The sequence below is a fragment of the Festucalex cinctus genome, chromosome 1 (genome assembly GCF_051991245.1).
Source record: "Festucalex cinctus isolate MCC-2025b chromosome 1, RoL_Fcin_1.0, whole genome shotgun sequence".
In the NCBI taxonomy this organism is placed as follows: Eukaryota; Metazoa; Chordata; class Actinopteri; order Syngnathiformes; family Syngnathidae; genus Festucalex; species Festucalex cinctus.
Window position 1 is genome coordinate 48302071 of NC_135411.1, and position 14625 is coordinate 48316695.

The 14625-nt window shown below is 42.3% G+C and overlaps 1 protein-coding gene across 2 annotated transcripts in view; it reads left to right on the forward strand.

The window, feature by feature from the left end:
- The first annotated feature begins 591 nt into the window (after nt 1–591).
- grin2aa (glutamate receptor, ionotropic, N-methyl D-aspartate 2A, a) overlaps nt 592–14625 on the forward strand; it is a 192107-nt gene continuing 178073 nt past the window's right edge. The window contains exons 1-2 of one of the 2 annotated variants that reach the window (XM_077539385.1): nt 592–1141; nt 11361–11861. In XM_077539385.1, coding sequence (XP_077395511.1) covers nt 11382–11861 — 480 coding nt within the window. In that variant the 5' untranslated portion in view covers nt 592–1141; nt 11361–11381. Of the gene's footprint in view, nt 1142–11354; nt 11862–14625 lie in introns of those variants that run through there. The other variant, XM_077539376.1, reaches the window with a different exon arrangement.

Here is a 14625-nt window from a genome sequence, read left to right on the forward strand (position 1 = left end):
TATTCCATTTAAGGATCTAATTCCAATGGTAACTGTAAAATAGTTGAATGTTGTGCTTTATTAACCCTCTTTAAACTGAGAGACAAATGGTGACAGTGGTGGTCCAATGGAGTTTTTAAGCATGACTGCTACTGGTTTCCATGATAAAACAAACTAACAAGCATTAGTGCTATGGTAGAATGAATGTTGAGAGATGTGGAGGGGGAGCCAGCGCAACACCCAAGCCCTTCCTATCCATGCTCAGTCGGTTACTCATGGCTGAAGATGGAGTCTCATCAGCATTGATCCCTTTTCTATATGCACCATTGCGTCCTTGCACCATTTATCAGCTCTGCTGCATGGGCTCCACTTTCCAGCTGAAATGACTCTATGAAAAAATCCCCAAAGATGCACGTGGCGTCTTTTCTCTTCACCGAATAAGAAAGGCTGCTCAACAGAAAGGAGGATGAAGGTTGTGCGATTTTCCAAACTCCCCTCGTCCTGATGAAGCTTCAGGAGAAGAGAGGAGAGAAACCACCAAGAGTCCAGCTGCCTCCGTATCTGCAGTGAGCGCGCATGGAGGAATAGACTCACGCACCAGAGCACATTCAGTGCACACATCACATAAACACAAGTGAGGGAGGACGGGAGGTGGGGGCGAGAGCGCGAGATAGCGAGAGCAAGCGCGGGTCCCATGCATGCACGCTCTGCAGGCTTGCAGGAGCTCTGCTGGTCCACGAACGTGCGCGTCCAGCCTGCCTCTTCCTTCTCCTCAGCCCCGGGACGGCAATGACAGGATACCGAGAGCTGTGATCTCATAGAGGCTGCTTGAGCCCCCACCATGCGCGGGGCCGGCAGAGATTGCAGTGGAGAATCAGCCGCAGGCGCACGCACAATGAAGACTGGATTACTACAACGTTGACGTTCTTTGCAGCAGCGCCGACACAAAGTGAGAAAAGCGCGGGATTTCACTCCGTTCTTGCCGTTTTGGGGGGACACGCTGGAAATTATCGCTCTCCAGATATCGGGCGGTTTGTTCCCCCCCACCCCCTGCTGTGCAGTGTTTGAGAGTGAGCACCATCCGAGGCTGCACGCTTTCTCAGAGGACTGTTGCAATGTCATCTCACGCTACTATTTTGGAGCTCTGTGGAAGGGAGATGTTGTAAGTAGTTGTCATTTTTCTCTCGATGTTGCATGGTGGGGATCCAACACCTTCTCCCCGCGTTGCCGATGCGCTCTGCGGGTTCCCCGCGGGCGTCCCCGAGCCAAAGTGCGGCACTCACACCGCACCATACCACATATGCCTAATTTGAATTCAACCGAATGGAAAACAATCCGATCAATGGTGCAAAATGAAAAAAATCAAAAGCTCTCTGCATGGCGCTGGTATACGCTCTAATTAGCTCATATTTCATCCAGTTGCGCAGTGAGGAAAGCGCAGCCTGCTTTGAGGCGCATCAATGTAACAGCTCTTGTAGGGTACCTGCACTCCTATTGTCTCCTAAAATCATTAGCACCTTTTGACAAAGTGAAAATGTCAAATCAAAAGCACTCATCTCACGTATGATTGCGCAAGTTCATCCTCGTTCTTTTATAACATGCCAACTGTATATTGATCTCAAACAAATCCTAATTAACAACTGAGGAGAAATAAGGGAAGGATATATTTCTTCAGTTTCCACCTAAATGAGATGATTACTCCATTCTGGGACAACTTTTGATTTGTGCACGTCCCATCCCAAGAATCATCAGTAGCCCATTGTCATTTTTTCCCTTACTTTCTATTTTAAAAGCACATTATTATACTTCCGATGTTTCTTTACCTCTATGGACCGTGATCTAATCCTATCTGGAATATGGGGCTTCACAAAATTACATTTGAAGTCTACAGATGAGTACTTGCCGCGGAAGCAGTAAGCAGTCCCGCTATTGACCAGTAGGGGTCGTTCTTGTATTGTGTTGGCCTCATTGAACCGAATTGAACCTCCCTCCTCTCCCCTGTTCTCGGGCTCTAGTCACGTTGTTGAAGCGCAGTTTTCTCCTCCTCCCTCTCTGGAAAGGCGTCAACTGCAGCCCATGGAGGGCCAATCCATATTTCTTTGACAGAAAAAGGAAATAAAGTATTAACTCACCTCCCCCCATGTAGATTGAGGCCATCGCCAAAGGCTTTTTGCCTTCTGTTTTTGCCGCGTACCTGAGAAAAAGTAGAGAGTTTGAGAAGCTTAAATGTGATGGAATTTCATCCAATCGGAATCTGCATAATACGAAGTGGCAAATAATTCGGTTGAAGACCATCAATTCCATCAATCAAATTCTTTCCAGGCTACAGAATGAATGACGTACTGTGCTCCATATATTTGTGTTATTAATGTTCATGGATGAATAAATGGCGTAGTAACCTGAGAGCCTGGCCCTCTCAAAGCACTCTAGAAAGAAACAATTTCTTCTCTTTTTGGCAAAGGAATACTGCGGCATCATTTATTGCCCACTACCACAAAGCAAGGCGGCGAGATTAAAAATAGCCTGCCTGTAAGCATCGTGTCGATGTTGATAAAATGGTAAATGCTTAATTAGAAAAGCTTCTATCTGACATGAGTGCACCTGAGCATGAAGCAAACGCAAAATTGTGTGCACTTGTTATCTATTAATATCCTTAATATCCTTATTTGTTTTTTGTTTTTTAATAAACTTGTGTGTTTTTTTTCCCTGATAGTGTAGTTATGTATAATATCCTCCTCCCACCGAGGAAAAACGTGCACAATAGGTTAAGTTCATTGATGCCTGCACTGTGAAGTTGCCGTGGGTGTGAAATGTTGTCTTTCTGCGTGTCACTCCTGTGATTGACTGAGATGTACCCCGTGTGTAATCTGGTATATGTGGCAAGTCCACTCACCATGAAAAGGATTAACAGTAAATGAAAATATGGATAGAAGTACACACATGCTGCTTAATGTTTACTTGAAATTGTGAAGAGGCAACTAACTGCTTCAAATGGAAACTGTATACAATAGAATCATTACATCAATGATCCAAACTGCCTTTTGTGTTAATTGTGTTAAACCAATAAGTTTTTAGTGGCTAATTAATCATTTGAAACCCTTGTCCCAACTGAAAACTAATTTAAGAAGGCAATCAAATTGTCTTCCTTGTGGCCATTTTGAATTTGATTACAGTCAGTTAGATGAAACTCTCTTCCGAGACTTGTTAGACTGTTTTATTTTGGTGAAAAAGGATTTCCCATTGAAAGTTTCATCGTTATATTGAAGATCTCCTACTATTGCAGAATCCCACCAAAGCACAGCGTAACAGTCATCAGTCCACAGTACAGACGGCCTACAGACAAACCCAAAACATTTATTAAAGGAAGATCACTTGGTGTTCTTTTTTTTAATACAGCAAATGCAGCTCAGAATTGTTCATTCGGTAGTCTTACCGATTCAACGTCTTATCATCATTGCTCTTTTTTTTTTTTTTTTTACGTGTATGTGTGCGTTTGCGTGCGTGGGTTTGCGTGCGTGTGTGCGCGTGAGTGTGCGTGCAAATACGTATAAAATTATACTCATTAATTCACCTAAAACCTCATAAAAATCCCATTACCCTTCACCTTAACCAGGTACTTCAGAGTCTCGCCAGAGTCGTGAGGTTTAAATGGTCAGGAGACCAGAGAAAAGGTCAGAAAAAAAATAAAGAGAAAAGAAAGATAAATCAAAGTGAAATCCAGCACCGACCAAACACTTCCTGCCTTCCCCATGGTTACAAAATCAAAGTCTTACGCCAACACCAGAAGCCTCTAAATTCCAACAAATTAACGAGATCTCAAGAGACCAGAGGAAAAACTAAAGAGAGGAAGGAGGGAAGGATCGATGAGGCAGAGTGAGATCCATAGAAACCAGTACATCCAATCCATCAAAGTGAAATCCAGCACCAACCTCTTCTTTCTTTCTTTATATAATGCAACTAGTACAGTTACCAGTTTTTTATTGTAGTCCCATTACTACACGACAGTAAAATCCTTTCAGATTAAACTAATGAACTGATCGTGTAAAAAGACGCTCACTTTAACAACCACAAACCTTAGCATCTAAGTGTGCATGTGTTGTATTTGAACTTCTTTCTTCTGTTGCCTGTACTCTCTTCTCTGCCATCTGCTCTGTATATAAGTGTGTGTGTGTGATAAGCCCAGTGGAAGTAATCGTCTGTTCGGCCTCAACATGTCTGCCCACTGCACATACCTCTTTGGCTATATCCAGAACATTGCGTATTCATTAGAGCAACACCTACACTTAACACGTGTAAGGTGTAGGCCACACAAAATGCATCTGTAGTGACCAAATTATTGGTTTCACAGTATGTGACGTAAGTTAATACTTACAGTAAAGTATTATCCAGATACGGTGAACTGATGTGGTTCAATTGGAATTGCAACTCTCTGTCCAATTATATTAAAACTATAGCTTGGATTTGTAAACGAGTCTTATTCGTGTTGTAATCCGGCTTTTAACCAACTGAGCCAGATGTCGTGCTCCAACTACGTAGGGATCACATATTTCAGACTCACAGGGGAACCTTATCACAGCTTGAAAGAGGCCCCGGCAGGTTATCAAACTGAGTGTGAATGAATCTCTGAGGTGTCAATGCAGTTTATCCTTCTAGAATACAATTATTGGACCCTTGTGAAGGAGTCCATTTATTTACGGTAGCCTATTTGATGTTTGTTTGATGAAGCAGAATTGTAAACGTGGTGGTAGAATGTGCAGTAAAAAAAATAAATAAAAAATGCAGCATGTCAGAGATTGATGTATAGGACCCCAAGGCATGGCTTGGATAATTTTGTATCGATGTGGAGGGCTTTTCTCGCCTCATCAGTGAACTGTAACAGGCGATCTGGTGCTTGACTGCGAGTAGCTGGTACGAGGATCCACACGGCTGAATCAAAAGTGGTGTTTCCCTGTTACAGAGCAATACATTGTTTCTTCGGGATCTTAACACCACAGTTAAGACTGCACTGCACTAGCTTGACTTTATGAAGAAAAAAAAAAAGAGCCATTTGAAGCTTGCTTGGCGTACAGATGCTGCAGATGCTAAGAGGTGTCAGCTGAGGTGCTAAAGGCATCTGATGCAGGTGAAGCCCTCGGGCACCTCTCGCTGGAGGTGTTCCAGGAGCATCCAGCTGGCCCTGACCCAGAGAAAGATGGACACATTACAGCTGATCTGACCTGGGAAATTATTGAGTCTCACCCAGGGAATGTCAAAGGCTGTGAAATTAGCGGGGCCTTGCATGGATAATTGATAGAGATGACACACACAAAAATGGCGCTAGAACAAACAGTATCAACAGAAAGTCCTTTTATTCATTCATCAACAATCGACCAAAGACTAGTCTATAATATAAAATACCATCTAAAAATTAATAGAAGGAATTTGTCAGCTGATGAAATAAACATTAAAGGCAATCTTCTGCAACCTCCAACATAGCTTCATCAAAGCACACACCTACGTCTTCTGGGTACTAGCACAGTAAAACATACACGGAGCATCATCTGTATTAATCATCTGCCCCAGACTTTGTAAATAGATCATCCGCATAGATGTATAAGAGTACATTAATGCAATTTAAATGGCGGTTTGGAAGATACAAGAGAGAACTATCATCACTTTAAGTGGTAAATGCAGCCATATTAATCATCATGTAAAGATAATGCAAGCTGAATTATTGATGCAAATCTAAGCTGGTTATGCGTGAACCAGAAAACAGGCTTTGCGGAGGTGAAGCCATATAGTGGCAATGGCAGCCTATAAGAGGAGACTGCTCGTTCATGTAGTTCTGTTTTTTTTTTTTTGTATAGTTGTGTACAAGAGCAGAATAATCATAATGTGTCTTGCGTTTTGGTGGCATGAGTGTGTGTGTGTTTGCGTGACTGGTATCCATGATTACAGCTATGCCTGCCAAACATTGTTCACTGTTGTGGTGCCAAAAGAGGGGTAGCCTTTCTGTGACGCCATACAGCTTCAATCCCATTTGGCTGGGGATGCTTGCATGCTCACTCTACTTTCTTCCTGCTTCCTTGCATGTGAGCGATTCCCCTATTCCATTTACTGCATTTTTGTTTTTTTCAACTTTTTCTTCCCTATAAATTTCTGAAGTTCCAATGTGATGCCGCAGACTTCTCCTGAGCCAAATGCTCGCACTTTAGTGGAATTTCTCCATCCATATTTTAATAGATCACTAGTTCCTCTTTCATTGTACTGTAAAGTGTTTTGTCCACCTCAGCATGCTGGCATTTCAGCGCTCGTCTCCTTTATGGCCGCTTGGCGTGCAGCATTTTACTCCTATTTTAAGCAGCCTTAACGAATTGATCTTTCACATGGTCATCTAGCCAATACATCCGAAAGCTCTAGTATAGAACAGTAACAATATTTGAACGTTTTTTTTGTTTTTTTTTTGTTTTTTTTTAAATACTTGGACAAGAAAAATGCAAACCTCCTCTTAAACAATTGAGTTGAGGCAATGGTAGAAATGATGACATTCATCATAAATGTTGACATCTGTTTCATTATTCGAAAGCAACATGATTTCTGCCAGCTTAAATCTTTTCCGTATATCTTCAGTACGATGCATACATTGCAAATTGCTTTTCTCTCTTCTCCTTTTGAATGCACTCGAACTTTCTACAGCGAGAAAAGGAGAGCGCAAAAAGATTGGGTCGGATGAGCTTCAATTTGTATTCACATGCTGTGGTTGACCTGCTGGTTTTATTCCACAGAGCATTACATTTTGCAAATGCAGACCAAGACAGCCTCCTTATTTTTTCTCCAGTTCCAAGTGGAGTTCTTGTAGGCTGAAATGCCAACATTTTAGGCAGACACAGTGCATGACAGAGAAGTTCTTTTTCATAGTTCATCCATTCATTTCCTATACTGCTTGTATATGCTCGAGTCGTGGAGCCTATCTGCAGTGTAAAATAATAGATTCCTGCCAAGTTTCATGTAAATAGGGGACTTTGAAAACTTTGTTTCTGTGTTCATGTTTGATTGGTGAAATGGGGTCAAACGCCACAATGGATTGGTGAAACAGAGTGATTTGACATCAGCATCTCTGAGAAACCAAACTGGCTCATGCAAGAGAAAAGCAAAATGCCTGTAGAATGATACATACACGTCTTTGGAAATGTTGCACCCAGGGTAAGCACCTTCCAACGCCACTGCTTTCACCGCATGGGGAAAGTAATTGTGTCAGTGATTGATTCACCTGTCACTGGGCTTATGCTGGCCCTGAAAATAATCACAGCGTCATTAGAGCTAGACTGTGGGCATAGTTGTAAACAAAATTATGCTTCACAGGGGTCAAACTGATTCATTGATGAGAGCAAAACGACACGGTAGCTCCACAAATTTTAAGTAAAAGGAGATCAACGTTAGGAATCCATTAGTCATTACTGCTATCTCTCCTCTGAACAGACCTAGATTTGGATGATTCATCCTGAGGTCTGCTCTAACTGTATTTAATGCTCAGCTAGGCGCAGGGGACATGGCTTCTGCTGCATGCTTTACGAAACACACAATGACACAAAAGCTTTCTTGTATTATTTGGATCACATCTTAAATCCGAAGCTATGATGGTTCTTTGCTAAACGCAAATGACCTAAATGTGATATGGAGAAAACAAAGCCAAAAGGTAATTGCACCTTGAATAAATGACGATCCATGTAGCTCGTTTTGAAAAAACACTTTTAAGTGGCCTGGCATCAACATGGGCCTTCCCACTTCTTGTTCTGTGCCGCAAGCTGTCACGATCGGCTGTTAGGTGAAACCAGTTGTTTGGGAAGCTGAAAATACACAGATCGTCCTTAGCTTCCAACAGTCCTCCGGTCTTACGTACCTTCAGCCAACGGTCAAGCCATCGCAGTCCGTTTGAACTAACGGTTCCCTCGATGGAGTTACAGCTCACCCTCATCAGTACTTTTGTGATGCGTGCCACCACCTGATTATGAGCTTGCGGTGCAGAAACTGTTGATGGAAACTCAAGCAAGTGAACGTGGTAGGCAAATATAGGCCATGTCTCAAAGTCCGTAGAGGAGCATTGTAAGGATGGTGGTGATTATAGTCGGGTCTGTAGAGGGTGTAAGAGTCAATTGCCATGGGCTGCCAACGTCGAGGCCAGTGGTTCTTAACCTGAATTTATATGGTTCGTGATGACGACGACACTCTCGCTTGGCCATCGTTGGCTGTAGGTGATCACGCTACATTGCTTGGCCCATCAGTGCTGCAGGAAATTTGGTGCACCCACTTTTGACTGTTTTGATGGTACGTCGTGTCATTTCTTTATTATTGTAATCCCTCCCTACTATACCGAGCAAAAAAAGAAAGTGGTCATATGTGCAATCTGGATTCAAAACGGAATATATGGTGTTCCACAGGGTTCAATACTGGGGCCTTTGCTGTTTTCATTCATTCATTAAAGAAAACAACAGTGGTTGTTTCAAAGTGCTCTATAAAAAGAGTTAAGTAATGGCAGCCAGCATCCTAACTGCATGCTTTTCAATGCCAAGTTGAGCAATTGTCATCAAGCACAATTAGTTATCTAGCAAACTAAAGGAACACTTCCACACTGCATGGAGATGGTGAAGAAGACAACACAGCGCTTTCTGGATTCAAGGTTAAGAGAGCCAGATTTGATGAAAAGGCTACTCTACATGTTAATGTTGTTCACCAGCAAATTTTAGAATCTTCAATTTGGAAAAAAATAAATAAATAAATAATAATCATCATTTTATTTCTCATTGAAGAAGGGTTTGGTGAATGTGCATAGGAAATAGGTGGGGTTCAGTACCTCCACCAAGGTGAAGAAACCCTGATCGAGGCTTTGGGTGAGCAGGCTGCCCACTTCTGTACACACGTCTCCCACTGGGGGTGTTGGTGTAATAGTGAACTCATGCATGGGACATGCATGGGACAGTAGGGTGGTCAAAAAGAACAATGTGTAGTAGGCTAACGCAAGATAGCACTGACGTGGATTTTCCTCAAGACTTTCTTCTGAAGCCTTTCCTCGTTACAACTGCAAGGCAATGCAGGTTTGGAATGAGGGTTTCCTGCTCCTAGGTCACAGGTGTCAAAGTCCAGGCCTCGAGGGCCACAGTCCAGAATGTTTTCAAGGTTTCCCTACTCCAACACACCTGATTCAGTGATCAGGATTATTATCAGACTCCTGCAGAGCTTGTTGATAAGCTGATAATTTGAATCAGCTGTGTTGGATGAGGGAAACCTCCAAAACATGCAGGACTCTGGCTCTCGAGGACCGGACTTTAACACCTGTGCCCTAGGTGGACTGCCAATCAAGGCTAACGATCTCCACCTGCCCAAGGATTATACTCGTCCCTTGCATGGTAACCCAGGTAAGCATGGTAATACAGGAGGGCAGTGCACCTTGCCCAAGGGTGGCCCACAGGCTAGTGGAGGGAAGGAGGCACCTTAAATCTAGCTAAATATGCAATAAATATTATGTGCTGCTTGATCCATTTCATTTAAAAAATACATATGCTTTTAGAAATGGCTATCTGCAGTGAATGCTTTCCTGAAGCTTTTATTTATTTATTTATTTATTTATTTATTTATTTATTATCAGAAAGCCTGCACGTCATCTGTTTGGAATGGCTTTCTTTTTTTTTTTGTCTCCAAAAAATATAGCAACACAAATAGCATATTTCTTATGAAGCCATGAGTCCATCTTTAACCTGTTCTAACTTGAGCAGAGATGTTATAAAATAAATAAATAAAAAATAAATAAATAAATAAAAATACATAAGATGACTAAGATCTCACCCCAACTGGCCTGCAATGACACCAAACAGCATCTATAAATTGTATGCAGTGCACAACAATCCAGCCATATGTTTCATGTTCTTCTGACACCTCTCTCTCTCTCTCTCTCATACACACACACAAACGCACACGCACACGCCATCTTTCATGCTCTCTGAGCACTGGGTGTCCAGCGAGTCTCTCGAGGGAGATGAGGGTGTAAATTGTAAAGCATGTGAGACGATGATGTCGATGTACTTTTCTGCCCCGGTTGGTGCAGAGTAGCTGATGTCATCCTTACATGTATTACCTGGCTCTGTCACACTGATTCACGCGCTGTCTCATCAAGTTATCATACTTCCCAGGCAAGCCCAGTCCACTCACAGCCATCTGTAACACATCAGGAACATGATGGGACCATTTTGCAAGCGTTTAATAGGATTTGGTTGGAAATATTAATTAGTGAAGATGTTTTAATCAAAGAAAAAAAACCTTGAATATTCTGGAAAGGTTTCAAACTCTTTGTGCTATTTGAGCTGGCTATCCAAATATAAAATGGGATCATTTTATTCAAACTTTATTTTCTCATGTGTAGTGTGTTACTACATAATTTTATTTGACTTGAATAAAGACAGTAAATCAGTTTCGTTAACTGATTTTGGTTCGATTTTATATCGAGTTACTCTTGTGCAGCGTAAAAAAGACACCAATCGAGCCGCCAATAGTAATAGTAGTAAAGTGGAGAGTAAACTGTTGACTTAAATCATCTTCGGTTCCTGTGTTGTTAGTCACAACATCTCCACAAGGTACTATTTCTCGTAGTTGGTCCACCGGGAAGTGTGCCAAGCCGATATTATATGTCTAACCTAAATCAATGCTGGATTGAGCAGATTCATCATCAACACTCCATTGTAATATTGAAGATAGAGCAAGACATAGAGGAAGGATACAAACCACAAAAATAATTCAAATAAGTCTCCTGTCAAATATGTATCGTTACCATTGCCAACCAACACATGCTATAGGTGGGGGAAAGAGATCGAGCCCTGATGTGATTAGTGGTGAACAGTCACAAATTGATGCTGCCTATATGAATACTTTAAACCATCGGTCCGAAGGGCACTTGGCAAAAGTTTGCTGGGGTATACATTGCAGCAGAGCATTTATTTCTGCTATTAATGTTCATTTAATGTTATGAGGGAAGAATGTCCTTCAGCAGTCTGTCAACAGATGTTTGAGGACTGGAAACTGGTCCGTGGCAGAAAAAAAGAGTTTTTCTGAAAGGGGGAAAAAAATATCTTTAATTCTCATCTCTACCCATATTACTAATGTGAAGTCAAAAACCTCCCTGGTTCGCAACTTAAATAAACCGTGAAAACCACAGTCATTACACACCTGTAAGATACATTCTGTGTATATTGTATACCCAATTTGAATCATCAGATCTGAGTAGTCACAACTGGAAAATTAGTCATTAGTCATCTTGATGTCTGCAACATTCCAGGTTATCCCCCACTCGTGTGTCTCACACTTTTCCTAAAAAAAAAATAATGTACTGACAAATCGTCTTTTCGTTCATGCAGGGGCTGAAGTGGTTCGGAAGTATGTCCCTCAGCAGCACCACAAGCAAGAGGAGGAGTAGAAGGAGCAGCAGCGGTTGGGGCCGTGGCAGTCATGCTGTGCTGCTTTCCTTAGCTCTGCTGGTGGTGGTGACCTATATCACCAACCCTGTGGTAGCACAAAAGCAGCGAAGTGGAGTTGCCTCTGAGAAAGTGCCGGTCCTAAATATTGCAGTGATCCTGGGACGCACGCGTTACATCTCCGACCGAGACATCCGGGCACTGTGGAGCAAGGAGGAGCCGATTGACGTCAATGTGGTCAGTCTGCTTGTGAACGAGACTGACCCGAAAAGCATCATCACCCACATGTGTGACCTGATGTCCGGGACAAAGATCCATGGCGTGGTGTTTGGCGATGGCACGGACCAGGAGGCCATCGCCCAGATATTGGATTTTATTTCCTCGCAGACGCTCATACCCATCCTGGGCATTCATGGAGGCTCGTCCATGATCATGGCGGATAAGGTACGAATGAATGCTGGAACGTTGTCTGTGATTCATGGAAGAGTGGTTGATTTGGTGTTAATGAAAGATTTGGGCTCAGACTGCTATGGAGACTGAATGGTTGAATGGCTAAGGGTTTTTTGTTGTTATTTTTTTGCCTCTGAACCAAACAGAGACCAAATAGATTATTGTTAGTTTGTCTACCCTTAGCTGCTGGCACTGCTGCCCGAATCTGTGTAAAGTTGAGTTGTTTTCTGAGGGAAAGAATTTTCATCTATGTCTTCCAAATACCAGTAGAGCTTGTACCAAGAATGTAGAGAGCAAGTGGTGGAATGTGGCAGAGGGCAAGCAGGAAAGGTAAGTAACTGGAAAGTGCATGGAGTGCACACAAAAGCTGTGGTTCAATAGGCATGAATTTCAGCTGAGAAAATGTTATAATTTTCTTTGAATGAATGCACAGCGGTTTAGACAGATTTAGACATTCAAAAGCAGTAGGTAAAGGTTGAGAAAACATTGTTGAAGCTTAGTGAAAATGTTATGCAAGAGTACACAAACACCTGCCTCTGCTGCAAATTCAGGTGTTTGGTCGACCATTACATTGTACATTCATGTTAGGGGAATAGGTTTTTTCTCGTCACACTGAATGTGCCCTATGAGCAACCCTAACCCCATCAAACACCAGTACGATGACTCTAGTTGTCACTCATTTGGCATAATCACATCATCATATTTTAATATAAAAATATCTTTCACATGCCAGTCAGGCTGACTGATGAGTGGGAGTGAAGGAAAAACGGATTGTTCTCAAGATTCACTGAGGGAACCGTCAGGCCCTGGGATTTACTCTTCAGATTAACAATCAAAGTTATTTACTAACTATAATTTACCCTTGAGATGAAGATGGGCTTCCTGCACATAAAACTATTTAAGGGTCACCATCAACAAATCATGCCTTATATACTGTACAGAACTTTTTTTTTTAAAGTGATGTTATGAGTTTTCATTCTAAATATTATGCATTTTGTTTATCATAATGTTTAACAGCGGAAAAGGGTCTTCATGGTGTATCACTGTAGAGCCCCTGGATCACTGATCACATCTTCCCTCCCTCATGTCATAAAACAAACTCTTCAGCCTATTTTCCACAAAAATCTAACCCTGTGGCCCACAATAAAACAAGCCGTAAAAAAGGCTGTCAGGCCTATGGAAACTCTTATCAATGATCTTCTTTGTTTACAGTAAACACTTAAAGTTACTATGGTAATGCTCTCTTTCTTCCGCAGTGTTAAAACACTTTTAAGAATGTGTATGAGGCAGCGAGGGAGGAGGAGGGGGAGGTGTGACTGGGAACAGATGAGGTGGAGTGGCGATGCAGAGAAATGAAGGACTGAAGGATAATCCCTTTGACCAGAGAAAGGAATTACAGAATGTTCTGATTGGCACATACCATACACAAGGCAGATTTCAACAGTACACACAAAGGGGCCTATTCACTAAAGGTTTGCGTCACCTTTGCATGGCGCTAACCGGTAAAAATGGAGCAATCCGGGAGCGCGCAGATGGGGAAATCCGTCACTCAGTGCTCTGCCAACCAGATTGTGCCACGGTGCGCCGGTGTTATTTGTGCGTATGTAAATTAGGTAATTTGCATACATTTGACACAAAATATGCCCACCATAATGCAAATGAGACTCATTGATGTACATTATCTAATTCACTAATGCCAGCGCAAATAGCAACACGGAGTTTGCGTGACTTAAATAATTTTTTTGGAAAGCATGTATAAACCTGCCGCAACCTCGATCCCGGGATCATGACAGCAGTGCATGCCATTTGCGGCACTGATCGCGCAGAGAGGAGAGAGAGAGAGAGAGAGAGAGAGAGAGAGAGAGAGAGAGAGAGAGAGAGAGAGAGAGAGAGAGAAATTTTTCTATGTTTGTTTTAGGACACATAACGTAACCCGGGCTGATCGGCAATGGCGGGGAGGCATTTTACGATCATTTTTACGTGCCAGATACTGTACGCCCACGCCAACCTCTCAAAATATATTTTTTAAAAACGGCCGCACCAATAATTTGTACCTTATGAATGAATGACGTCGTTGTCGTCCTCTCTGCTCTGTACAGCTTAATGGCGCTCTAAATGCTTACTGTCGGTCCAACCTCGCTTTCTGATAATGTCATCTTTCTCGCAACTGTTCCTATAACAACCATGTTGTTGGCGCAAATCCATTGCCATGTGTGGTAAATCAGGTGCAAATTTTCTCCAAGCTGTCAGTTTTGTGGGCGTGTTTGCTCCACTATATGAATAGAGCAATATCCTTAGTGAATAGGTTGGTAACTGGGTGCAGACTGCGGGTGCAGTTGTGGTACAATATTTCGCGCTATTACCGGACGCAGCGCATTCTTAGTTAATATACCCCAAAGATTCTTGCAAGCACATGGAAGACTCATATCCTCTGACTGAAGTGATCCACCTCTTTGACACTGTTTTCTCCGCAGGCGCAGACAAGAGAGGAATTATCCACTTTCATGTGTTCAGCCCACAACTTTGTCTGCTTTTATTTTCTCTACGTGTTCTGCTCCGTTCCTCATAAGCCATTGATGAGCATTTGATCAAAATGTCATGCAGTTGCTATCTCTTCCATTTGGTCAGGGTCTCATACCCACACACACATACCCTTTTGCCTTCAGGTTAATCTCCTATTTATGTTCCCTGTATAGTTATGTGAGAATCCCGTGAGTCATATCCGTGTTTCTGATGATTTCATCAGATGTGTTACATC